Source organism: Gallus gallus, chromosome 1 (assembly GCF_016699485.2).
Source record: "Gallus gallus isolate bGalGal1 chromosome 1, bGalGal1.mat.broiler.GRCg7b, whole genome shotgun sequence".
Taxonomy (NCBI): Eukaryota; Metazoa; Chordata; class Aves; order Galliformes; family Phasianidae; genus Gallus; species Gallus gallus.
The window spans coordinates 120,995,564-121,021,120 of record NC_052532.1 but is presented as its reverse complement, the minus strand read 5'-3'; the positions used below and the strand labels follow the sequence as shown (position 1 = coordinate 121,021,120).

Here is a 25,557-nt window from a genome sequence, read left to right as displayed (position 1 = left end):
CTATTTGATTGAGCAAATTCTCAGCTATAAAACATTCTTTGTCGCCACCATCACCTATGCATTTTTGCCAGCAATGAACAAAAGCCTGCATGCCATGCTCACAACAATTTGCACAAGCAAAGGTGACCCACTGTTACCACTGTTGAAATGCACCACCCACGGCTCACTGTGCTTACACCCACAATCCATGGGTTGGGTCTCCATCAATATTCAGCAAGCATTGATGAATGTCAGTGGGCGCCATTTTTTTCACATGGAGGAATTCAGTTACACACTTGTGCTTCATCTGCACTTCCACGTCCATCCCAGACTCCCCGGCTACTGCCACGTACACATATGTGCCCACAAGGTTACAGCCCTGTGGTAGCTGCTGTCAGAATTCAATCCCTTCCCATCAATGCTCCAGGCAGAACTGGCTCATCCTTACAGAAACCCCTGGCTTCATCTACCGCCTGGGTAACCTGCCCAGTCATCATTAGTGCTCCATTTCTTGCACTCACACTCCCATCCACACAAAACACTGCCCTTCACAGCAAAATTTATTATGAAGATTTACTTGTTCCTCCCAAATTTAGTTACAACCATCCCTTTCCTCACTGTTGATTCCTCCTGTAAGGATAAACCATCTTGTACCATTCTGAAATGCCCTTCCCCCGTATCAAACCATGTTCCATAGCCCCAGGCACCTTCCCTTTAGTCTCCCCTGCTGTTCCTTCATAGGGACGAGTTTCACACCTGCATCTGGGGCTGAAGCTCTGACAGCACAGCCCTCAAGGACCTGAGCAGGGCTCTCCTTTGCCAGGTTCATGCCTGCCTTTCAGAGAATGGCTTGGGTTGTAAGGGACCTTAAAACCCATCCAGTTCCACCTCCCTGCCATGGGCAGGGCTGCCCCCCACCAGCGCAGGCTGCCCAGTACCCCATTCAACCTGGCCTTGAGCGCCTCCAGGAATGGGGCACCACAGCTTCTTTGGGCAGCTGTGCCAGCACATCTCTGCCCTCTGAGTAAAGAATTTTCCCCTAATCTCTAATCTAAATCTCCTCCATTTTATTTTAAAACTGTTTCCCCTTGTCCTATCACTTATCTTTGTGCCCTTATGCTCCAGGCTGGTCCTGAGCGCTTAAGCAGAAAGGCTGCATCCCATGAGAGGAGATCCCCATAGCCCCACCATACACAGCAACAACAGATTTACACAGATGCGATCCACATATTTAAACTACTCACAGCTCAATTTACAAACCCAATTTCAAACAATTTAAAGAAGGAGTTGTTGGCATACAGAGATAAAGGAGACAGGGATTGGGCAAAAAGCATAAAATTATTGATGGGGGGGGTGGAGGCTGAAATTTCTGTGTTCTGTCCTTGCCAAAGCAATCCTGTAAGGATAGGAGCCCTGCTACCTCACTTCGTAAGGTCAGAAACCCTCCTGTAAGACAAGCACCACCTTTTGCAGCCGTTAAACCCCTCTGCAACTGGATTTCTCCCTTCCAACAAGCAGCTTTTGAAGAGCCAAGGCAGCACCTGAAGGCACATGAAGCTACCCAGGCACTGCGTGGTGAAACGCGGGGCCACTGCTCCCAACAGGCACTGCAGTGTGAGAACATCGGGAGCCGCACATAAAGCCACAAGGGTAGAGGGCACCCACGGAGCCTCGCCTCTCGCTGGCGGGGCAAGGAGCGGGCAGAGGATACACACAGCCACCTCCCACAGCTCATAACCCGGCCTCGCACCTCCCAGCCCAGCCTACGGGCCGCGCGGCTCAAAGAGCAGCAGCCCCGCCTTCGGCCCCGCCCGCCCGACTCCCGTTTGCCGGGCGGGCGCCCCCGTCCCCAGCGCGCAGCCGCACTGCTCCCAAACAGTTCGGCGCTCACGTCGGAGAAGCCGCTTCCGTTTCCAACGCCGTATTGCGGCCGCACCTGCCTGTGCCGGAGACCCGGCCCGCTCCGCCGCCCCCCCGGGCCGATCGGGTCCCCGCGTTCCACCGCCCCCTCCGCCATGTCCGCCGCAGGTAAGGCTCCCGGCGGCCGCCGCCCCCCGAGGGAGGAAAGGAGCGGGGGAGGCGCCGGAGAGCGCAGTACGCTCCCTCATCGTTCGCAACGGCCGCAACGCTCCCCGCCGAGCCACGCCCACCTCGCGCGTTCCTATTGGTTGACGCCGGCGCGGCGGGACGCGCCCATTGGCTCTCTCCGCTGCCCGTCGGCGGCGCGTCAGGGGCAGTACGGAGTGGAGGCGGCGGGGGCTCGGGACGGTCTCCGCGCTGGGGCGGGAGTGGGGCTGTCCGCGCAGCTCCGGCTCCGTGCGCGCCGGGACGGGGCCGGAGGGGCTGCAGTACAGCCGTGGTAGCGTGCAGAGTGTCGGTGGTGCTACCGCTGAGTGGTCGGAAAGCAGTGTGGTGACAGCGGCAGTGGGGAAAGGAGTAACCTTCATGTGGTCTCGCACACGTTGAAGCTCGTTCAGCTTGTCGCTGCTTTCACAGACCTCAGCCCGCCCAAGAGGTTCCAGCTGTTGGGGTGCCCGGTGTCCTGGTGTGGCTGAGTGGCCCAGGGAGATCGGCAAAAGCTGAGTTCTGGTTTGGTTTGACTTAAGCTGAGGCCCTATCACTGTGTGGTATGGAGCAGAGGGGTGCGATTTGGGTGTAGGATGGTGAGGAAGCACAGCAATCCTGGTGTATCCATTAGGGGAATGTAATGGCATGTGTTCAGTCCATCTCTGTATCCTCAGTTTTGTGCTCTCCTGATTGGTTTTTGCTCTTACTCAGCGATCTTAAGTACAAAAACTGCTCGAAATAACTCAGTGGTAGGAAAAAGGTCCTGTTAATACTATCCCTCGCTCATACGTATTGTACAAGGGCTATCACAGACCCACAGAATAGCCCAAGTTGGAAGGGACCCAACAAGGATCATGGAGTCCAACCCCTGGCTCCACACAGCACCACCCCAAATCAAACCCTATGTCTGAGAGTGTTGAACTCCAGCACTCGGGGCCGTGTCCACAGCCCTGGGCAGCCCGTTCCATGCCCACCGCCCTCTGGTGCAGCCCCTGTCCCTAACCCCCAGCTGCCCCTCCCCTGACACAGCTCCATGCCGTTCCCTCGGGCCCTGTCGCTGTCACACAGAGCAGAGCTCAGCGCTGCCCCTCCGCTCCCTGTGAGGAGCTGCAGCCGCCATCAGGCCTCCCCTCAGCTCCTCTGCTCTGCGCTGAGCAAACAGAGAGCCTCTGCTGCTGCTCATATCTTATCAAACATCAGAGGCCTCACTGTGAGGCTTGCATTACCTTGAGTTTTGATCTCACTAGCACCTTGGCAATCTGAATGCAAAAGTTAAATACACAGGAAATATGGTTTCATTACTCTTCTCGCTGTAGCAATTAGTTTGTGTTTGCTCAGTATAGGATCCCATTGCATTTATCTTGCAAGTTTCAGTCATGCAGATTCTGACAACAGCATCCTAAATGAACCGTTCCTGATCGTCTTCTGCAGGTGAGCAACTGTTCAGTTTAAGGACAATATTATTGGAAGTGTATTGACTTCAAGGAATCAGCATGAGGTGGATGGTACCCAGTTTCTCTGAGTGCAATATTTAAGCATCTTTATGAAATCTACTTGTCTGTAAAAAAATTTGATTTAGTTCTAGTGATTTTGCTAGTATCTAGTAGAAACTTTGTTAATGAGGCTGGGATATAGTTTGTTAGTATTCACTGCTTTCAGCTTTCTCAGCCTTAGGTCACCCACCTCACTGTTATCTACACTTCTGTTTGTGAAGGGAATGAGAGCGTTCAGTAAGTAATGTTTGACTCAGTAGAAGCCCTTCATTATTTCAATAGCATATCTAATTGTATGTGGTGTATTTAATTAATGATGTGCTTCGGGAGAGTAAAAGTAGTCGTAGTCAGTTTGTCTTCCGACTTGAGCTGATGTTCTGGTTGCGCTTCTGTGCTCACAGCTTTCAAGATGATAGTATGCAGAAATGTTAAAAATCTCATGTCTGCAATCAGACTGAGTTAATATGTAAGTAATTGCTGGAAGCTGGGATAAGTTGGTGCTGCCCCTGGAAGACATGACTGGCACTGTAGTCTTTTGTGTTAGCTCACTTCTTTTTGTATTGGCTACTTATTGGCATAAGTATTGGGCCATAGGCACGAAGGGATGTGTGTGCGGTCCTTGTTAATGCCAGCTGGCTCTTTTGTGACTTAGGATACGTATAAAGTAGCTCCTCTGGATTTAGACTTTTTTGTTTGAGTAGGGTTGCAGGTTCGGTTCATCTTTTCAGTTGTGCTCTCACTGCCTGAGAGGTTCTGGTCCCACCCTTCCACTTGGGTTCCCGCCAAATGTTTTCTTCTGGACATGGAGAAGAGTGCAGGGAAGGAATCACTTCCAGTTTGTATTGAGAGATCCCTGGCTGATCAGAGAAGCCGTAACAGAGGTCATCTAATTGTATGCACTAGAAAATTTGGAGATCTTACCAAATATGTGTTAAAGTGGTGTTAATTGGTCATTTGCATGCTTTGATTTTTTCCTTTTTTTTGTAACCTAGTAGGTTCGTAATGTTGTTTTTTTTTCTTTCTTCTTCTTTTTTTTTTTTGTTTTAATATGCATAATCAAGTTGGATATTAGGAAAAAATTCCTTCTCCAAAATAGTGATCAGGCACTGGAATGGGAACTGGCACACACTGGCACTGCCCAGGGATGTGGTTGAGTCACTATCCCTTGGAGGTGTTCGAGAAACATTTAGATGTTGTACTAAGGGACATGGTTTAGTAGGAAATATTAGTGGTAGGTGGATGGTTGGGCTGCATGATCTCAGAGGTCTTTTCCAACGTTGGAGATTCTATGATTATAATTTAACTAGTTATTCTAGGTAAGCAGTTCTCAGAAGCATTCGGGGAAATATTTATTTATTTTTCTAGTAAGGAGTTGTACCATATGACTGACACCAAGAAATTTGCTTATTCTTCAGTTTCTGTTGAGAAATGACTGGGCTATATTGGCAAAACGTATTCATTGAGAAAACTGGAAATTCTAGGAGAACAGGTGTTCTGTTCACACCCATTTCACTGTTGATGCACTTATTGTGACTCTCAGTTAATTCTCAAATTATGTAGAATACCAAATGATGGTCAACAATAACAACAACAGCAACAAAAAAGGAGTCACTTGTAATTAAATACCGGGAACAAAGGGGAGGGAGCAGGATTTGGAGTGAATCGTTTGTATAAGAGTAAGGGAGGAGGACACTGTTAAAACTGTGCAGCTCTTATTCATACATGGAGCTCAGTCCATACTGTACACCGAACAGGGCAGCGATCCTGTGTTAAATATATGTTCATATTGCTAAAGAGAGTCATTATATGTGTGTGCTGGCTGAACTTAAGTTGTATTTCCTAGCTTAGTTCAGTACTTCACGATATGATTCTTTTCATCAATTTATTTTTCAAGAATAAATTCTGCTCTCTTGCTCTCCTCCAAATGCTAAGTCTAGCTGTAATGTAGTTACTCTTAAATAAGGATGGTTTTTCTTGATGTGGTATGGTTAATCAGATGAAAAAATAAATAAATGGTACTGTAGGTTTACCATTCAGTGTTTCTGCTCAGTATCTCACTGGGAGCTGATGTTTTGTTTGACCTGAATGCCAAATGTGCAGTTACAGTTAGCATACTGATTTCTTTGGAGTGTAATATGCAGAAGTAAAATTTCAAAACCAAATGACTGTGTCTTTCTTTATTGGATACTTAAATGTAAATGGTGGGGTTTTCAAAAGTGCTTGCTAGTGTTGAAGGAGAATGCTGTAGAAGTTAGGCGCTAATACTTCTAGAAATCCTGCCAGTAACAGTAAGCCATTTCCTTTCTAGTGTGCATTAAAACCTCAGTACATATGTTCGTAAGTGACCTCATACCTAAATGCTAAAGTGAAACTGTTTTTAAGTTTGCTTTTGGTAGAACTGAGATAATGCGAGGCATGATGTGAGTATGATATGAGTTGCTGTCATCTGATCTGCGGAATAGTGTCTAGCCTTAACCTGTTTGTCTTTCTGCACCTGCTAGTAGATTACAAACCTGTGTATGTTGAGGATGACCTTGAAGCAGTGATTATTGACAGTTCTGAAATACAAGATGGGGAAAATGATCTGTCTACACAAAGCTACATGTGGATGGAACAAAATTTTGAAGTAAACAGTAACGTTAACCGTATGGCTCAACTTGCCTGTGGTAGTTGCACTTCATTTTCTTTGGTGATCTAACAGTTAGTAGGTAATTTTAATGCTGTATTTTCAGTGCTCCTGTCTTTAATGTTAAGGTTGTGCAGCTTGTCTTTAAAGCATGTTTTATTTGAATGCTATTTAGAGAAATCGTTTGGCAGTGCATTTAAAAATAAAAGGCCATTAAGTTATTACTTCAGAGATCCTTATTAATAGCTATCCCACTGAAATATCAATTTGTTTAAAGAAAGACTTTCTTGTGTATACCAAGGAATGAGTTAGCTAATGATTAGCACTTAGGAAAGGGATTTGGAAAGTAAATGACATGAAAAAAACTAATGTACAAGATGTGGCTTCTAGGTTAACAGCCAAGAGGAGCATTGCTGATAGCACTGTGCAGTAGTAGTAGGATGATTATTCAGAGTGGTAAAATACCAGCTCTGAGTAGCCTTTGATTTTCTTTTTTTCATTAACTGTTGTTATTTTAGCATCTAAGATCAAAGGCTCTCAGAAACCTTATCCAATTTTCCATTGGCTCAGATGAAATTCAGCTCTTCAGATTGTGTCTTGAGTCCGGTAGCAGTATTTCTAAGTTAGCAAAGAATATGACTGTAGTTAGGTGATGTTATTTACTACTTCTTTTTTCCCCAGCCTGTTGAGTTAATAGAGGTTCTTATCACTACTTCTCTTCAGCAGTGTCCCACACATCTTAGTTTCCCAGTGTTATTAAGTGCTTTTGGATTAATTCCCTTAGTCTTCTATTTGACAATAGAGTTTGTTGTAAATTTTTGTACATCTATGATGAAGAACATGTTTGGGGAAAGGAAGAAAGTGGTTTAAATGGCTTACTCTGTTTTTTTATCTCTGATTAGAAACAAATAAATAAACTTAAAAAGAAAAAATCCTGCCCAGGAAAATGTTGTAGACAATTGCTGACCTTGGCTTCAGAAAATCAATAAGTATATATCAGCAAAGGAACCATGATGAGTAGGTATGATTGTCTTTAGAAGGTAATATTTATCTATTTATTTGTTTAGTAATCCTTAGGCTTAGAGCTTCTATTGCTGTAGATTGCTAGCACTGTCTATGTGAAATAGAGTATAGTGACATGCGACCAAAACGTGACCTAAGCTCATTTTAGCTGTTGAACTTAACACTTGGAACTAAAATCTCTCTGATTGTTTTTATTCAACCACCATCTTTGGTTGGTGTGTTGTAGAGAAGTGCCTTTTCTCCAGGTCTGGTTCTGTCTGTCTAAACTTGTTTCTCTTATTTTTTGTCTCATATCTTCTTGCCTACAGATGTTTAGCTGGCAAAGCAAGCTCAACATCTCTTGAGATACAGATCTAGGTCATTATTCCTCCGTGCTGCTGCGGAGCACTACTGTTATGCTTTCTACTTATTCCTTTATGTCTAAAAACTCAGTATCACTTTTACTATCACTTTTTTTTTTTATTTTTTTTTTAGCTGTCATATTTGTGTTTAACTCTAAATTTGGGGAGTCAATTGGGAAGCTGATTTTGGGAAGTTTAACATCGTTGCGAACAGTTCAAAAGCTAACTGTCTCAGCTACCTAATGTTTCTTCAGGTGAAGCTGGCATTCTCCTGTGTCTGCAGAAAGTATGTAGTATTTGAGGGCATACATTGTGCTAGAACATTTATCCTGGCACCGTACGCTCCCACTTCCAGCATGTCTTCATACCTGCATTGGTGTTTGTCCCACAGTACTGTCAGGTCCCAGGGTCTCAGTTCTGGGGATGCTTAGTTCTAGGAGATGAATGCTAGCTTGGTCTGCATGGCAGAGGCAGAGAGATGGAGTAAGGAAGCAAACACCGGAGCTGAGTAGGTAGGTCTGTTGCATTGAGCCCAAAGCATGGACAGTTAGGGAAGCCCTCCTTTTGAGTCATGAGGTTCAGAAAGGACCCCCTTGCTTTCTCCTCTTTAGAGAGAGGAGTCTAGGTACAGTTAGGCCAAGTCTTAGTCCTACTTGGTTAGCAGTTTGTGTCTAAAGGATTATGTGTATAGCCATTTCAAGTCAACATTTGCCTGTCAGAGCCTTCTCAAGGACTCTCACTGAGACAGTTTTGCGAAGTCAAAAATAGTTCAGTGAGGCAGTAGATAACAGATTTGGAATTGACATTGAGAAATGAATGCACTGGCAGGGTTAGTATTAAGTATCTTAAGGCTAGCCAGTAATTAATTAACAATTCACTCATATATCATCCACAAAATAAAGACAGTGCAATTTCTTACCAAAAGTGGTGTCCCTGCTAACTGCCAGCGCACCCAGGCCCACAGAGCGACTTCTCAATATGAGTGCTGGCAGAGGGCTGTATTTATATTCTTGATGAGGTCGTGTGCTGATAGGTTTTTTAACAAGGCATGTTATGTTGTTAATTAAAGGCAGAGGGTGTTGAGGTCAAAGTTTGGTACGGAGGCGAGGCTGTACTTCCGGCTTTAGTGAGACAATGCTGCACTCACTGCAAGAAACAACATTGTGCTGATGCCTCCACACCACTGCAGGCATCACTCAGTTACTGCAGTCACTAGAGCTTAGGTGTAGTATTAAACCTCACATCTCCACGTCTGTCAGGTGCTTTGCCCACATAAGCAAGTTGTTCAACTTCTGCCTTTGTTCAAGCCCAGTGGTGCAAGATAACTATGTTTACTAAATTGCATTTTTGCTTAGCCTGGTTTCATCAATACTCTGCCAATTTATGTTCGCTCTGTAGGTTAACACAGCAAGCCTGGTAATTTCCTGCAAGGTCTTAATGCTCACATGAAAGAGCAAGTATTAAGTAGTTATTTATTTTTATAATTCATTTGCTGGTTATGATTCCAAGTTATACTACCTGATCTCATATATATAGAATCACAGTATCATTAAGATTAGCAAAGACTGCTATGATCATCTAGTCCAACCACCAGCCCATCACACCATGCCCACTAACCACATCCCTCAGTGCCACATCCACACAGTCCTTGAATACCTCCAGGGATGGTGACTGGGCAGCCTGTGCCACTGCCTCACCACTCTTTCTGAGAATAATTTTTTCCTGATATCCAACTTGATCCTCCCCTGGTGCAACTTGAGACCATTATCTCTTTAGCTCTCACCTTCTACCAGCTTTGCTGCATTTGTATTTGTCTGGGCTCTTCATGTAATGTTTTTAAAATGAGACTGAATGTATTACTAGTTTTGTCTGTCCTGGCCTTTTTCTCTTCTAGTGCATAGAAGCCAAGCAGTTCCCTTTGCTTTCTGGTATTTTTATCTTGTTCTCATTCAGTTTGAAATGGATTTCTCCCCCTTCATTTTTGTGATCATAGAATGGTTTAGGTTGGAAGGGACCTTTAAGATCATCTAGTTCCAGCCCCGTTATAGGCAGGGGCATCTCCCTCTAGACCAGGTTGCTCAGAGCCCCATCCAGCCTGGCCTTGAGTGTTTCCAGGGAGAGGGCATCCACAACCTCACTGAGCAACCTGTTCCACTGTCTCACCACCTTCACAGTAAAGAATTTCTTTCTAATATGTAGTCTGAATCTACCCTCTTCCAGTTTAAAGCCATTTTGCCTCATTCTGTCTCTAGATGCCCTTATGAAAAGTCCCACCCTAGCTTTCCTGTAAATCCCTGTCAGGTACAGGAAGACTACTATAAGGTCTGCCTGGAGCTTTCTGTTCTCCAGACTGAAGAACGCCAACTCTCTCTGCCTGTCCCCATGGGGGAGGTGCTCCAGCCCTCAGATCATCTTTGTGGCCTTCCTCTAGACTCAAGTGTTGAGGGCCCCAAATGTTAGTTCTTCCTTCAGGTCAGGTATAAAATCAATCAATTTGGTTATTTTGCAAGAGTAGTAAAAACTACCCTAGTAACTTTTCTCATGCAGACCTTTTTACTTGGGAGGAATGTGCTGTAGGAATCCACAGAAATTGTCCACCATACTTTTTCCGCTTTCCAAATGCTCATTCACAGCAGATAGAAATGTAGAGACTTAGTTTTGCCTTTTTATGCCAGGTCTTGTTCTTTACAGGTTCCTGTACAGCTTCTTCTAATGTCCTTTGTTCTTCAATTCCTATATGTATAGTACTTAGCTCGATCTATAGCTAGAATATACAAAAATCAAGATGAAACAGTTTACTCTTTATTTTCTCACAAAATTGTTTTCATTTCTTTTTAATGAGCTGCCATAGCTCTTTCCTGAAAGTTTGAGGCACAAACCTATAAATGATGGACTTTTTTGAAAAATTTTAGAAGATTTTTTTCTTCATGAACTGTAAGAGTCTATTAACATCCTTCAGGTCCTTTAAAAGGCAGGTCTGGCAATCCTTTAGGATTGGAAAGAGCTAGGAGGGAGAGGAAGGGGTGACAAGCTATTTTGTTGGTGGTGGTTGGCTGGTAGTTTTGTTTTCAATGCCTTTGTTAAGGACTGGCTGTATTTGGTAGTAAAATAATTAGTAGTTAAGATTTGAGAGGTCTGGTTAAGAAGTTTATCCTAACTGAAAGAGCTTTCCTCTTGAGGGGAAGACTGTAAGCTGTGTTTGTTTCCAGCCCCCACCTCTGAACAAAGGCAGTGCCACCTGTACAAACTCCACCAAGAGCCACATCTCCCTGGTGTTGTTCCCGGTTAACATCTCCCTGGTGTTGTTCCCGGTTAACATCTCCCTGGTGTTGTTCCCGGTTAACAGGCTGCTTAAGGAGCCCTTCTCTCCCATGCATGGGCATTTGGCTTCCATAGCACAGAAACAATTGTCTGGAGTCCCTTTCTCCCACTGTTTTGTTAACATTGCAATGACTTTTTCCTCACCTCTTTCCTTTCTTTGAAACAGGTTGTATGGTGTGTAAGTCAGGTGTCAGCAGTTGCTTGGTGGGGAATGCCAGCAGAGGAGAGGAATGCTCATGTCCTCACTGTGAGCATCCCCAAAGCATAAAGTCTGTTTTAGTCTGTGTTAAAAACTGCCAGGGTTTTTCATGCATTTGAAGAGTGGACATGGTATCTTCTGGAGCTCTGCCCAGTATTCCTATGGCAAGCTTGAGGCAACAGTATTAGGGCTGTGTGTTCTTACAAGAGGAGAGTCCCTGCCCTTAAGAAGGTAGGGTATGAAGATGCAGGTGATGGGTAACAGGTAAAGCACATCAGTTAAAATTTTATTAAATTGAGTTTGGTGAGAGTTGTGGGGTTTTCATTTTAGGCTGTTGGAAAAAATTATCATTTCCAATTGCTTGAATGTTGCTGTTGTAGCAGCAATGGTATTTTTCAACTGTGTGCCAGACCCACATATTGAGGTAGAGTCATTTTGTGAACTGCCTGTGGCTAGTTTGTGTTTGGGAATCCCTGACCTACATTGGCACACAAGAAGGCATACCTGGAGCTGATCTTTTTCTTTGTACAGTGTTTCAGTGGTAGAACTAGGGAGGGGAGACCCTGTGAGTGTGGGGAAGGGACAGCTGAGGATTAAACATTTCAAATAACCAAGCAGCTGGAAGTCAGTTTTTGTGTTTGTTGTTGTAGTTGTTGTGTTTAGGTGACTGTGCATGCTTTCATAATCAAATGCTTATTTCAAAGGGAAAAAAAACACTGATGTTCTTTGCTTCTCCTCCACCTTTCCAGGAAGTGAAGGCTTATTGGTCCTGGCTGAACAAGTGGAAGCACAAAAGAGCCATTCTGCAAGTACACAGAGAGGAAATGGTCATGTCCCTGAAAAAATGGATTTTGTCTCTTTGTGTAATAAAAGAAAGCGACTTGCCCCAACTCCAGTGGGACAGAATGTGGTATGTGTAACCAGGCAGCGGCCCCTTGTTTTGACACCAGTTTCAGTGTTACTGGAAACATCATTTGTCCTTCCATTGTCTGTGTGTGTCTGATGATGATATCTGTATTGTATCTGGAAGCTCCTAGCAAGGGTGAAACCTTGTGCTGGGTGCTGTACTTCATACAGAAACTTGTCTACATGGGAAAGCAACTTCTGATTTTTCACGTAGATGCCCATGTTTTGCAGTAAAACATTCTTTGTGCAGTTTAAGGCAACAGAGTTGGAACTTCATGGTGAATAGGGGTTAACTCTCATGGGCAGTTCTGATCAATGAGGTATATATTTTTTTTTTATCTTGAGGCAGATCTGAAACCTTGTTGGTGTCAACATGCAAAAGTTAATGTCTTAAATTTGAGAGGTTGGGGCATGTAATGTTTAACAGGGGACTTTCCTTATTATAAAGTTTGGGTGTGGGGAAGAGACAGAAACCATCGTGCATAATGGATGGGAACTGCTTCTATCCTGTCAAAGAGAAACATCAGCATTGTCCAGGTGGTGGCACTATTGATCCCCATCTAAAAGGAGTTTTCATGCAATGCCTTTCAAGCATGAGACCACTTCTTTTAGTTTACAAAGTGACATTTTTACAGTATCTGTGTGCACAGTTAAAAGCAGTGAAATAAATGTCTGGATTTTTTTCCCCATAGATTTATTTAAATCAGTATAAAAATCTGTGTGGAGTCTCATAATAACATAAGCCTGGACAAATAGTGCATCACTAACTATACTACTGTCTAACTGTATAGCAGTAGCTGTACCTGTATAGCTAGATGAGGAGATTCTGGCCTTAGCATAACCAATTAAAAATACATATTATTAGTAGTATGCAAGAGGTTGATATGCAATATTCTTAAACTACAGGTGAGCTGAGTATTCGTATGACTTAACTATAGGCATGTGAATAAGATGTCCTTGTTAAATCTGACTGCCTCGGGCCCTTTTGTAGCCAGGGAGAGAATAGAGCTACAATGGAAACTGTCCAGGTTGGGTCTCTCTGTTGCTTTTTACATTTCAAGTTATTCCTGTCATTTCCCAGATGAGAACCGGTGAAGGAGAATATGAAGACAGTGAGAGTGTAATTTATGAGTATGAACCAGATTATGAATGCGTAAGTTAACTTTCTTTTGTTTGATTGACTTTGAAAAGTTGTCTTGCGGCTGCATGTTTTAGGATAGACTAAAATAACATGTGATGTTTGAAGTTGGGATTTGTTGACTTTATGAGATAACCTAAGACTGTGTATGTATTGCTAACTTGAACTTCTTTTTCATGCTATTTTGATGAAAAAGGGGAGTGTTGTATCTGAAGCTTCCTACACTGGAGATCAGCAGAAAACTCTCATGGAAGTTCTAAGTTATTGTCAGGTATGTGTCTTCCTTTTTTTTCTACCCCCCACCCACCCAATGACCCTTAAACAATTTTTGTTAAACTTAAGGAAGACTTGAAACCTATTTGGTAACCTGAGGCTTCAGACTTCCCAGTTGTCCACTGAAACTATTAAGCTTTCACTTAACTGTGGTATTCTCAATGAGACAATAATGTATTTCTTTGTACTCTGAGCTCTTCATACAACTAGCATGAATATTTTTCCAATCTTAAACTTTAATACAAAATGGTTTATTGTGAGGAGCTTTACAGTAATGGGAAAGATCTGACTGTCGCCCATGCCCAGCTTTTGCAGCTACCAGGCTTGCCAGAAACATCCCAGAATCTTGATAGTTCTGTTTTGGCAAGCTTTTTTGACATTGACTATTGAAGTAGTAGCTGATAAATTTGAATATCACTGTACTGGAAACTAAGACCATCTCTTATTCAGGTGAGCACTTAGCTGACTCTCAAGTTGAAGTACTCCATAGAGTGAAAGAGATTCAGGTGGCAGGCCACACTTTAGAGAGAATAATTGTGAGTGGCTTGTAACTAAGTATCAGTGTCCAGTAAAAGTCCTTAGGTATATACATAATTAACAATGCTCTGAACCTGCTATTGACCTCTGTGGGTACACTAAGACCTACTGGTCTCCAATTTGACTTTGAACCACAGATCACATAACCTCAGCTGATTTCCAGTCTGCCTCACTGCCCATACAACAAGGGGTTGTTTATGATGAACTTAGGAGGAACAGAGGCCTTACTGGATACCAGGCGGCCAGTAATCTCCCCTCACCCATCAGGCTGGTCATTTCGTTGCAGAAGTTGGTCAAGCATGGTGATTGATTAGTCCTGGTTATTTTCTTGTCCTTTGTGTGCCTGGAAATGTTTTCCTGGATTAGCTACTCCATTACTTCTGCCATGGACTGATGTGTGGCTGGTTGATCTGTTGTTCCTTGGGTCCTTTTCCTTGCCCTTCTTGAAGATAGGAGTGATGTTTACTTTCCTCCACTCACTGGGCACTTCTCCTTGAGCTTTCTTCACACTCAAAGTGCACCCCATCAGCATCTATGAACTTACAAATGTCCAGTTTGCTTAAGTGTTCCCTGAACTGATCCTCTTCCACCAAGGCGTTGCCTTCTTTCCCTTGTCCTTCCCCTGGTCTCTGGAACTGGGGATTACTAAAGGCTGAGGCAAGGAAGGTGTTCAGTGCTTACATCTTCTCCTTTCCCCATGTAATGAGGACCTCTGTCTCATTTAGCAGTGGACTCACATTTTCCCTAGTCTTCCTTATATCATATGTGTGCTTCTAGAAGCTCTTCTTGTTGTTTTTGACATTCTTGTCCAGATTCAATTCCATTTAGGAATTTAACTTTACAGACAGTATTGTTCTAAATGTATTTCCCATTAATGATGTAGGAATCAGTATTTCATTGACTGCCTGTGAGCCTTTGACCTGTGTACTTGCAAACTTACTATGAATCTAAATACTAGATCATAACATCTAGCTTACTTTAGAGATTGTCTGTAGTTTTGGGCTTCTCACTACAAGAAAGACATTGAGGCCCTGGAGCATGTCCAAAGAAGGCAGTGATGATGGTGAAGGGTCTGGAACATAAGTCTTATTATCAGGAGAGGCTAAGGGAATTGTTCAGTCTGGAGATGAGGAGGCTCAAGGGAGACCTTGTTGATCTCTACAGCTCCTGAAAGGAAGTTGTGGTGAGGTGGGAGTTCACCTCTTCTCCCAGGTAACAGTGATAGGACAAGAGGGAATGGCCTCTGGTTGCACCAGCAGGAGTTCAGGTTGGACATCAGGAACAATTTCTTTTCTGAAAGAGTGGTGAGGTATTGATTCCATGGAATGTTAGGTAAAATAAAACATATGACAGAAGGAGGAAGAAGAACCTGTAAGTGCCAACCATGTTGATGTAGCAGGAGTGGGCTTCTCCGAGAATTCTTTTTACTGATGTTTTGTGATGTTTACCATTGCTATTTACATTTTGTGCGTAAATTCATGCTCTTCAATTTACTTACAGAGGGCATTTATTATTTTCTAATCCTGCCCCATTTCAGGGAGAGAATTTTGTCTTTAATGGAACTCTCTTGATTTCCTCACATATAACTTGGGTTCTTGAGAAACAATCCTGTTTTCACCTCTGCTTTTGTTATCAGGCCATGTACGATTCCATTCAGAAGCTGGATAAAAAACTTGACTTGCTTCATCGGAAGGTCTCAGAAATGCAGCATACTTGTGCTAGGCCACTGTTACTGAAACCCGTGAGTATTACAGAACTGAGAAACTCAGTTCCGTCTTTAATTCTCTCATATCTTCTGATGCTTATTTGAAAAAATAGAATCCTCTGTTGTTCCTAAAAGGAAAATTGGTAGCAAACTAGTAGGTGTGGATTCCATTTCAATTAATCTGATTTAGATTTCTTATTATATGTCATTTATAATCTCCTGTGTTGTTACTGACCATTGGTCACAGAGCTGCCAGTGTCCTCCTTCAAATTCAGGCTAACGCCATCGGTGCTTTAAAATTCTGTTTGTATTGTAAAGAACAGGAAGGAATTCTCTGGATTATCTTATGCTTGTGTATGTTGATGTTACAGCTTTATCAAATAGTGTCCTGTCTTGCTGGTTTCTGGAATTAGAGGAGAGTTTATGCATCACAGAATCCACCCAGGCTGGTTCTACTCGCTAATTGATTTTTGGTCGCAACAGTGTGTTGTCGTCTGCATTACCATACAGAATTATCTTTTGCTAATAAAATGCCTTTCTTCAGAATGTTTAAGAAGACACGCTACTGAGTGCATTATGCACTTTGTTCTTACATGGTTCATCCTGTTAACTTAAGAGACAGAATATTAGTACTTGTGACTGAGTACACATACTCTTCAAAGGGAAAAGCAGGTAATTTTTGAAGAAAGTCATGAATTCTCTAATGACCTTTCTTCGTCAACAATATTGCAAAGCTTTTAATGTGACACAAGTGATTCTGGGGTCAAGAAATGTCAAGAGATCGGTAAGGTTATTTGCATCAAGGGTGAGTAAAAGTGATGATGGTCTTGTGCATGTTAGTTATTAATAAAGTATTACATTTTATTTGGGAATGTGTTGTTGTTGTTCAAGCTTGTTCTGTCCATTCATCCAAACATAGAAGGAACATACATGGGACAAACTGCTGTCAGCCACAACAAGCTGCTGTGCATTTGCTTTTTAAAACCATCAGGAATGCTTTCCATTTTTATAGCTGCATATTGTTACATCTGCCATGGGTTAAGGATATAACTAAGGAGTTTTGTGGTAAAGGTACTACATTTTATTAGTTGGAGAAATGGACAAACTTTCAGGAATGTCTTTATTCAGGTGATAGATTTTTAAAGGTTGCAAGGGTAGAATATGTTCAGACCTCTGATCTAACAATAAAAAAAAACAACGCATCATCTGTATATGTAAACTCCTACTCACTGAGTGATTTTGAAATAGAATGTATGTCTTAGGGTGCATGTTTTTTTATAATGAAAGGATGTCAGATAACAGAAAGCTCAACCAATCTCTGTCCTTTTTATTTACTATGGACTCTACCACTACAAACAAGATCTGGATCTTGAATGCCTTCAGCTAGCAAACAAATGATGAAGAGACAGTTTGGATAGAAGATGACTGACAGGATAAATGTTTAGTGTCTGACCTAAAAACAAGAATAGAAGAGAGAGGAATAGTGTTAGTTTCATGACAAAGACGAATTAGTTTAGTGAAGAGTACTGGACTACTGTGACCAGTTCTGTGCTCCCCCAGCACAACATGTGTGTGAGCATGCTAGGAAAAGTCCAACACTGGGCCGCAAAAATGATGAAGGGAGCAGACGCATCTCCTATGAGGAGAGGCTGAGAGAGCTGGGGATCTTCACCCTGGAGAAGAGAAGACACAGAAGACATCTTTGCATATAAATTCCTGAAGACAGGATGCAAAGTGATGGAGCTAGGCTCTTCTCAGTGGTGTGAAGTGACAGGGCAAGTGGCAACAAATATGAATTGAAATGTCAGAGAGATTCTTTACTGTGTGGGTGAGCACTGACTCAGACTGCCTAGAGAGGCTGTCAGGTCTCCTCCTTGGAGATCTTCAAAAGATGTCTGGATGTGGTCCTGGACAACCTGCTCTGACTGTACCTACTTGAGCATATGTTGGACCAGATGGACCTAGATGTCCATTCCAGCCTCATCCGTTTTGTGATTCTGTGGTAGTCTATTGCCAATAGCATAATTATTAAACTGTGTTCTTCTTGGTTTATGAAAGACCATACATATCTAATTTAATCTTTTTATTGTTTTCTGAATCACATTTACAGAAACCAGTTGGATTTACATACAGAAGTTCCAGTCATTTGTCCCAGGGGAGAATAAGAGTACAAAAGTCTATGGAAAGGGATTCAAGACTTCATCTCTCTTCACCAGGCCGAGGAAGGCATAACCCAGTCATAAGGGCTGCTTTACAAAATAGTCATGTTCAGGTCAATTCCACAACAAATAGCGTTCAACAGACTGTTGAACTTGAATCTCAGCAGCCTGTTCTTAGGCAGAGCCCTCCACTCCCCACCATAGTTTCTACACATTCCTTGCATTCACAGTTTACAGCAGCTGACAGCATCCCTGACCTTCTTCCACAACCAAGTCTTTCAGCTACTGTTGAAAGTACTGTCAACATTCCATCATCTCCAGCAGCATCATCAGTGATGCCAGCACCACCTGAAACAGGTTTGGGAAATGAAGCAGTGGTGGTGAACTACAGAAATGCATCTGGGAGTGTGAACATTTGTAAAGAAGTGCCATCTTCGTCAGTCTCCATCCATCCAAGCTTTGGTGAGTTTCTTTGTAATAAATATTCAGGCGCATAGGCTAAAAAATTGCTGCTAGTGTAAAAAATTCTGCCTGAAGAAATCTATTTATCATTACTTAAGAAAAGTAAAAGAGTAAAGCTGGCTGCTTTACAACCGCTTTTATGATGGAATAGTCTTTAGAATTCTTGAAATGAAGGTCTTAGGAATGTTTAATATACTGGGAATCAATTAAAAACCTCTGTTCAGTGTACATGCTGTTACACAGACTAAGACAAGCCTTTGGGTTATTTATAAGACTAAGTCCTTTTATTCTTTCTTAGTATTCTTGATGTAAACTATCTTAGACGTGTGTATTATGACTAATACATCCATACTATGTGTATGTCAAATAGCACAAAAGAGACTGCCTGTAAAGGTGAGGTATATGCCTGTAAAGAAAGCAACATATCTGATTTGTGTGAGGGAAATACCTGTTCTCTTCTTAGAGAATGTTTTTATTTGTGGAAAATCTCTTCTTTCCTCCAGTGTTTGGTTTCTTTCAAAATACTGTATTCCACAGAAAACAATGAATTATTTACATTATTGCATTATTATAAACAATATATTTTAAATATATATAATTATATACATACAATATATATGTGTGTGTGTGTGTGTGTGTGTGTGTGCGCGTGCATAGGAGGCTCTGGGGAGAGCTTATAGGAGCCTCAAGGGAGACTTTTTTGCTCTCTACAACTGCCTGAAGGGGGATTGTGGCAAGGTGTCTCCCAGGTAACAGTGACAGGACAAGAGGGAATGGCCTCAAGTTGCACCACAAGAGATTCAGGTGGGGTATTAGGTAGAATTTCTTCTCAGAAACAGTGCTGAGGCACTGGGACAGGCTGCCCAGGGAGGTGGTGGAGGTGTTTAAGGAAAGGGTACATGGGTGCAAGTATACTCAGGGATGTGGTTTAGTGGGCAATATTGGTGGGAGGGGGATGGCTGGACTAGCTGATCATGGAGGTTTTTTCCAACCTTAGTGGCTCTACGATACATGTATATTTATTTTTTAAAAATAATTTCTTTGGTTTTCTTTTACAAAAGAATATGTTGGTGACCCAGTGAGAAATGTGAAAGTGCTTGGAAACTATTTGATGAAAGCTCGGCAAAAGACTAAACCGAAGTATGCAGCGCGCTACTTAGTTCGTGTCTTGTTCCCCAAGGAGGCTTTATTGTGTAGTGTTATAGGAGTGAGTACACAAGGGTGGTGTTCACTGGATCCTAATAAAATGAATGCAATAAGAGGTATGATACCTTTCAAAATGCACAGATCTATGTTCTACTTAGTACTTATCAGAGTTTTTAATGTAGAATGAGTGCTTTTCTCTAGGATAATCGTAGTCGTTGTCCAGCAACTTCTCAACTACTGAATGCTGTTGTGAATGTGCTGTACTCTGCTGTGTCTTTTGGTTTTTGAAAATCCTGTCTTGTGATTCTCAGTGTTGATTTTTTTTTTTTTCCAATACAGATAAAACAGTTCTGCTTTTCCCTAGTTTCATTTCCTTCATGTTCATCAGCTATGCCAAGTGTTTCTAAATTTCCCGTTACTACTTCTTTGCATGTGTGACATTGATTTTGTGGGTGGGTTTGGTTGGTTGGTTGGTTTGTTTATGGCCATGGTGTACTTGGGACAAAAGTTACCTCATGATTCTTATTCATTCCTTTCCTTCCCTTAATTTCACTTTTCTTGTTTGTTTGAGAAGTGGTGAAGGTGCAAGGACCTTTAATTTGTTTTTAAATGTTGTCAGGCCATTTACCTGATATCCTATAGCACATATGTGTGAACCCATGCATTTCCTCGTTTCCTACTTAAAAGCTGGCAGGTTGCAGAGACCATGGTATGTAGTTGCAGCATCAGCATTACTCAGCCTTTTTTAAAAGAAGTTTGTGCAATAAATTACATCTTTTTCCTTCTTCTACCACAAATTATTTAATTGTAAAAAGTGTTATTGAAACACATCAAAGAGATATCAGTGTACCTCTTCTGCTTTGAAGCTAAGTAGCGCTACGAAACTGAGCTTCCCATCTCTTTTTCATACAAGCTAGAAATACACAGCACCTAAATGGAGAAGAGTAAACGTCAAGTAATTCTAAGCTGTCTCTTCTTTCTAAACAAGACTTTTAAATACTGTTTTCTTGTCATGAATCTTAATAAATTTTTTATGTTTTATATGCAGAATTTCTTGCAGCTAACTTTCCAAACTACGATTTGAGTGAATATGGAAAAGACTGGAAAACTTGTATCACCCATATCAATGCTATGATCCGCTGTTTGCACTCTGAAACAAAAATAAACCGAGTAAGTTGTCTGAAGGTAATGATTTATTAAGTACTACACTTGTGTTTCCTTGTAAAATTAATTTTTTTACTCATCGTATGACTGCTCTAAATGGAAATTCCTTGGGTTCCATCTTTTGCATTGTTCAGCATGTATCTGCTGATTGCAGCAGTAACTCTATATGGGGAATACTGGAAGCATATTCCTCACATTGCCTTCCTGCTCCCTGTCCAGACTTCAGTCAACAAGAGATGTGTAGACATAGGATACTAAAAGGAGAGTACTATAAATGTTGCCCAGGAGTAGCATCAGATTTGATTGTGAGCTTGAGCTTGTAACTGATAATACTGTTTTCACTGGCTTTTCATGAGTTATATCCAGTCATGCATTTAAACTTTATATTGACTGAAACGTCACTCCCCAAACATGCATAACTCAATTCACTTCCTCCTCTAAAAAGCTTTGTGCAGATCTATGACTATTTTTTTTCTCTTTCATTTGTGCCTTTGATGGTTGAGATTCGAGATTCAAGACTAACTATATTATATATATGTGAAATCCGATCTGTTCAAAATGGGAAATGAACTGGAACACTGACTCAAAAACTGATAGGCTTTTTCCTGTGCGTGTATTAACCTCATTTAATATGTTTCAGGAGATAGCTAATGGGAAAGAGAAATTGGCTGACACTCCAGATACATCACTTTGTGTAGATTTAAATTGCAATGAAGACAGTAAAGGGAGTTCTCTAAACTCTCAGATGATGACCATTTCTACCAGTGACAGTCTGCAGAATTCAGGGTGGGATAAGTTCCGGGAAACTTTCCATACACCTTCTATCAAAAAACTGCAGCCTCGGGAACCCATGGGTAAATGGAGGAATTTTCATCCTGTGAATTTGTGTGTTATCCTTTTAATAGTCAGTAAGAAGCAGAAGATGCTACTGTAGGTGAAATAGTTGAGCAGATCTCTCTACTGTACAATGTGATTCTCCCTCTTAAAGCACTGACTTTGTTTGTGTATTGTATGTTGCCTAAGGAATGAAAAGGAATATGATCTGGCTAACAGAGCATCTACTAATGTCCCGTAATACACACCCACTATAAAATTGGAAATTACAGTTGTAAAACGTAGTCTACTCAGGCGTTCATTTTTTCAATAATTACCTCACACTTCTCCCTTTTTTATTTGATAGTTGCATTTTAATATGGAAAATACTGTCATAGAGTGAGCTAGCACAGAATATCTGTAAAATGATATTGTAATTTCAGAAGAAAAACACATAGATCTGTAGAACCAACATTTAGGGCAATAAAAGTCTTTATACTTTTTTTAAACAATGTGGGATAATATACATCAGATGGAAAAAAACATATCTGTGTGTAGCATACGATACCTGTAGAGAAGTTCAAGAGAAAATGAGCTGAGGTTCATTGCCTTTGGAAATAACTTATATGATTAGATTTGTTGTGGGGCTCTTGGAGATCTGTTCCTGCACCCAAGATTTGTTAGGTGACTTTGACCTCACTGACCTACTGAATTGTATCTGTTTACTTTTTAATACGTGTACCTGCTTTATATATGTATTTATATTTTATATGTGTAGATATAAGTACATGTATCTGATATTTTAATGTATAATATTAATGCTTGCAGCAGAGTCAGGTTCAAGTTGCTGTTAAAATATTCACTGTTTTCAGTTTCCACTTAGAGGATCTGAGCACCATTGGAATAGTGGAAATTTATTTCTGTAATTGAAATAGCATCTTCTTTTCACGTGAGAGGAAACCAGTTTAGAAAGCAATCATTAATAATGCAGACTACATTGCTAGCATTGCTGAAATTGTATCAGAAGTGCTGTTACGCTATTGTAAAACTGGCACATTTTTTGACTATTTGGACATCTGTCTACAATCTGTTATGTTTTAGAATTAGCTGTGATGTTACGGTTTTGCTCTGATCCTTCCAAGCCAGTACAGTAGTTTCAGGGGAGACTTTTTCTGTGTTCTAGTTGTAGTGTAACTCAGCCACTTTGCAGGACAGTAAATGTTGGATAAGTAAAATACTTCTCCCTCTGTATCCTTTTCAGAACTCCTTGGAAGTCCGTGGCGCAATGTTCAGTTGCCTGTCTCAGTCATTTATGTAGCAAAGGGGAAGTCTCGGCCAGAGCTGTCAGCTCGCTACCTCGTTCGTCATCTGTTCACTGAAGATGTACTGGTGAAAAGCAATGTCTATGGTAATCTTGAACGTGGTATGAGTCCGTTGGACTGCAACAGAATTAATGCTCTCAGAGGTAAGAACGAAAATCCCTGGTCAGATAACAGTGGGGGAAATGATAGTACAAGCAGTGGCAATAGTTGGGAGAAAGTTGAGGTGCCTGAATATGAATTCATCAAGGAAGTCTCTAGAAGACAAATCTGGTTCTTTAGGGGGAATTCTATCTCAACATCTGCTTGAAAGGGCAGCATACTGAAAGATGAAAGCAATCCTGTGGGATTCTGATAGACATCAGGGGCAACTTCTTGATACAGGTGCTGGATAGGCCAACCAGAAGTAAAGCACATCAGGTTCTGGTGCTCTTTAAGAGCAAGGTTGGGATGTGATATTCAGTGGCAGTATTACCTGTAGAGACTATGAAGCAGTGAACCTCAAGATCCTGGGGGGAATCCAGAAGGTTTGAGAGTACCCACCTTGTAGCTCAGGAGAGCAGACCTTGGCTTAATCAGGAGCTTTGTAGCTGGGAGCTCATGGGCTGTCAGAAAGGACTGCGGACTGGTACTCATGTCCATTGAGGCGACTGGACTTACTTGGTCTAGAAAGGAAGGTTCCGTAGGCATGTACTAGTGGTCTGCCAGTACCTAAAAGGATTTTTTTAAGAAGCCCATCTCTTAGCAGCACTGAATTGAATGTGGGAGAATGAGAGATCATAGGCTTAAATAGAAATGCGATATTGAGACAGGACTTGAGAAGAAGCACTTTCTGCCTGAGGACAGTCAAGCAGTGCAGCAGGTTGCCATGTGTGACTGTGCTTTTTCTGTCCTTTTTCCATACCTCAGAGTACAAAGCCCAGAGCAACCTGTTATGATCTCAGAGCTGGCCCTACTTAGGGCACGGAATTAGAGGAGAGGCCTCCCAGGATCCCTCGTAGCCTAAGAAACTACATACATTTCTCTGATAGTAATCCTATTTGTTTATTTCCACGGAAACTACTGATACAAAGAGCACAATAACAATATTTAATAGAGGTTTTACTTTCGGAACAGCCCTCGTATTTCACTGTAGGAATATAGACAGTTCTGCCATTTCTTCAGCTTACATGAATCCATGATGTCTTTAGGAAACTAGTGTTATCTATTCTGTTTGCAAATCCTATTCCAGAATCAGAAAGGATATACTGTGGCTGGAGTTGTAGCAGGTGTTTTTGCCTTCTGCATGACATTCTTCTCTAGCCCAGCATTAAGAGTTCTGGAATGGGCTCACAGCATGGTTCATGACAAAGAAAACTGCTTATCAGAAATTAAAACAAAATAATAAATATCCGATCTTAAAACACATCATTTTACATGTTGAAGGGTATAAAGGTGCTGCAGTCTTACCTTATTTACTCCTTTGCTACCTAAGTATTTGTTTACTGTACTGTGACAAGATAGGTTAGGAAGAAATTCTTGCTGCTTTTCTGTCACTGCTGTTTCTCTACAGTTGTAAATTGCTGTGTTTTATTTTAGTGACTTTAGATTGGAAAAGACCCTCATTATCTACCCTTCATCCCCACGTTTCTAATGGATGGAGCAGTCAGCTCTGGTACCATCCACCAGAAACAAGAGGATTCTTGTAAATTCTTTATGTAATTGTTAAAGATCCTCTGAAGGAGGGCGTAGTCTTGCCAAACGCATTCTGAAATGGCGGCTGAGACTTTTTGCTTTAGCAGTAGAACATCAACACTTCTTAGGGATCACACCCATGTGAATGGCTCCTTGCTTTCCTTGCATATTTTGTTTTAATGCTTAGACCTTTTTGTCACTGTCAAGTATCTCAAACAGAGGGGAAAAATATTTGCGCACTAATTCTGCTGTTCAATGCTCATACTGGACCTAGGCTGTTCTGTTTTGGTAGCATGTGCTTGTTTTGATTGAATTCCATCCAAAAAGAGAATGCAACTTGCACAAATAATTGATAATTTACTCCTTTATGTTTATTTTCAGACTTTCTTCAAGAGAATTACCCATCCTTTGATCTAAAGGAAACTGGATATGATTGGAAGGCATGTGTGGCTGCCATAAACAGCACAATCCGCAGTCTCAGACATGACCACAAAAAGGCTACAGCTGGAATCCTTTAAGGTGTCTTCCAACCCGAGGCAGTCTATGAATATACCTATGATCAAGGCAGCAGAAGCAGGTGGAAACGTGAAGAGGATAAAAAGGACCTCCGTGAGGGAAGATAAATAGCTTAGTTGACTATTAAATTGTGTGTCAGGAGGTAAATTAGCTTCATTCTGATTTAGAGCTACAAAAGCAAGAAAATAAATCCATAACAAATAGCCCGAGGTTTATGTTTTATCATGATGAAAACTGATGACAATACTTCTTCAGGGGCATAGTCACCTGCACAGTGGCATATGGCTAATCAGGTCTGATGTCCACAAGGTGCAAATTTGCTGCAGCTTTCACCTAGATATCTACAGGATTTGGATCCTGGTTCAGATTTATGAAAGAATAATTTCCATTATCTTCTTGTGCTTGGACCTCTAGTTAACACTGTAAGAACATGTGCTGCATACTGTTCATGTGCAGTCAGAGCTGACCAGCATCAGTGGTACACTTTCTCAAGCTCACAGTCATAGCTTTTATGTTCAGATCTGTGGCTGCTGGTTTATAGGGTTAGATGTATTTGTTTGCTGTCTGGCTACACTGCTGTTCTTAAGGCTTTTTGTCCTGTTGTTGTTAACTTAAATTGTGAAAGATGTGCAGTGATTATTCCTGCCCTTGCTTGCTCTTCCTCAGAACACTGAGATTTATTAGTGGACTGAATTA

At 41.7% G+C, this 25,557-nt stretch overlaps 2 protein-coding genes across 8 annotated transcripts in view; one reads left to right on the top strand and one right to left on the bottom strand.

Moving 5' to 3' along the window:
- The window catches only part of LOC107049447, an 8,811-nt gene extending 5,999 nt beyond the window's left edge, over positions 1–2,812 (bottom strand). For both annotated transcript variants that reach the window (XM_015273021.3, XM_040650747.1), the window contains exon 1: positions 1,916–2,812. In XM_015273021.3, coding sequence (XP_015128507.2) covers positions 1,916–2,693 — 778 coding nt within the window. In that variant the 5' untranslated portion in view covers positions 2,694–2,812. The remainder of the gene's footprint in view (positions 1–1,915) is intronic.
- On the top strand, positions 1,831–25,557 carry BEND2 (BEN domain containing 2). Of its 6 annotated transcripts, XM_040650737.2 has the most exons (13): positions 3,434–3,477; positions 6,044–6,243; positions 7,068–7,186; positions 11,799–11,959; positions 13,037–13,108; positions 13,290–13,364; positions 15,540–15,644; positions 17,719–18,229; positions 19,291–19,491; positions 20,424–20,560; positions 21,180–21,393; positions 22,614–22,817; positions 24,727–25,557. In XM_040650737.2, the coding sequence occupies exons 4-13, from the start codon at positions 11,894–11,896 to the stop codon at positions 24,861–24,863; spliced, it is 1,722 nt and encodes a 573-aa protein (XP_040506671.1). In that variant the 5' UTR covers positions 3,434–3,477; positions 6,044–6,243; positions 7,068–7,186; positions 11,799–11,893; the 3' UTR covers positions 24,864–25,557. The 6 variants fall into 6 exon arrangements, with proteins under 6 accessions (XP_040506662.1, XP_015128482.2, XP_040506671.1 ...); XM_046902810.1 differs by having other exon boundaries at positions 6,044–7,186; XM_040650728.2 differs by lacking the exons at positions 3,434–3,477; positions 6,044–6,243; positions 7,068–7,186 and adding an exon at positions 1,831–2,007 and having other exon boundaries at positions 20,424–20,545.

Bases quoted from the DNA above. Each gene is read 5' to 3' on its own strand.
- BEND2 (XM_015272996.4), top strand. The intron at 15,645-17,718 runs GTGAGTATTACA...TCACATTTACAG, and splicing joins GGCCACTGTTACTGAAACCC to AAACCAGTTGGATTTACATA. The intron at 22,818-24,726 runs GTAAGAACGAAA...GTTTATTTTCAG, and splicing joins CAGAATTAATGCTCTCAGAG to ACTTTCTTCAAGAGAATTAC.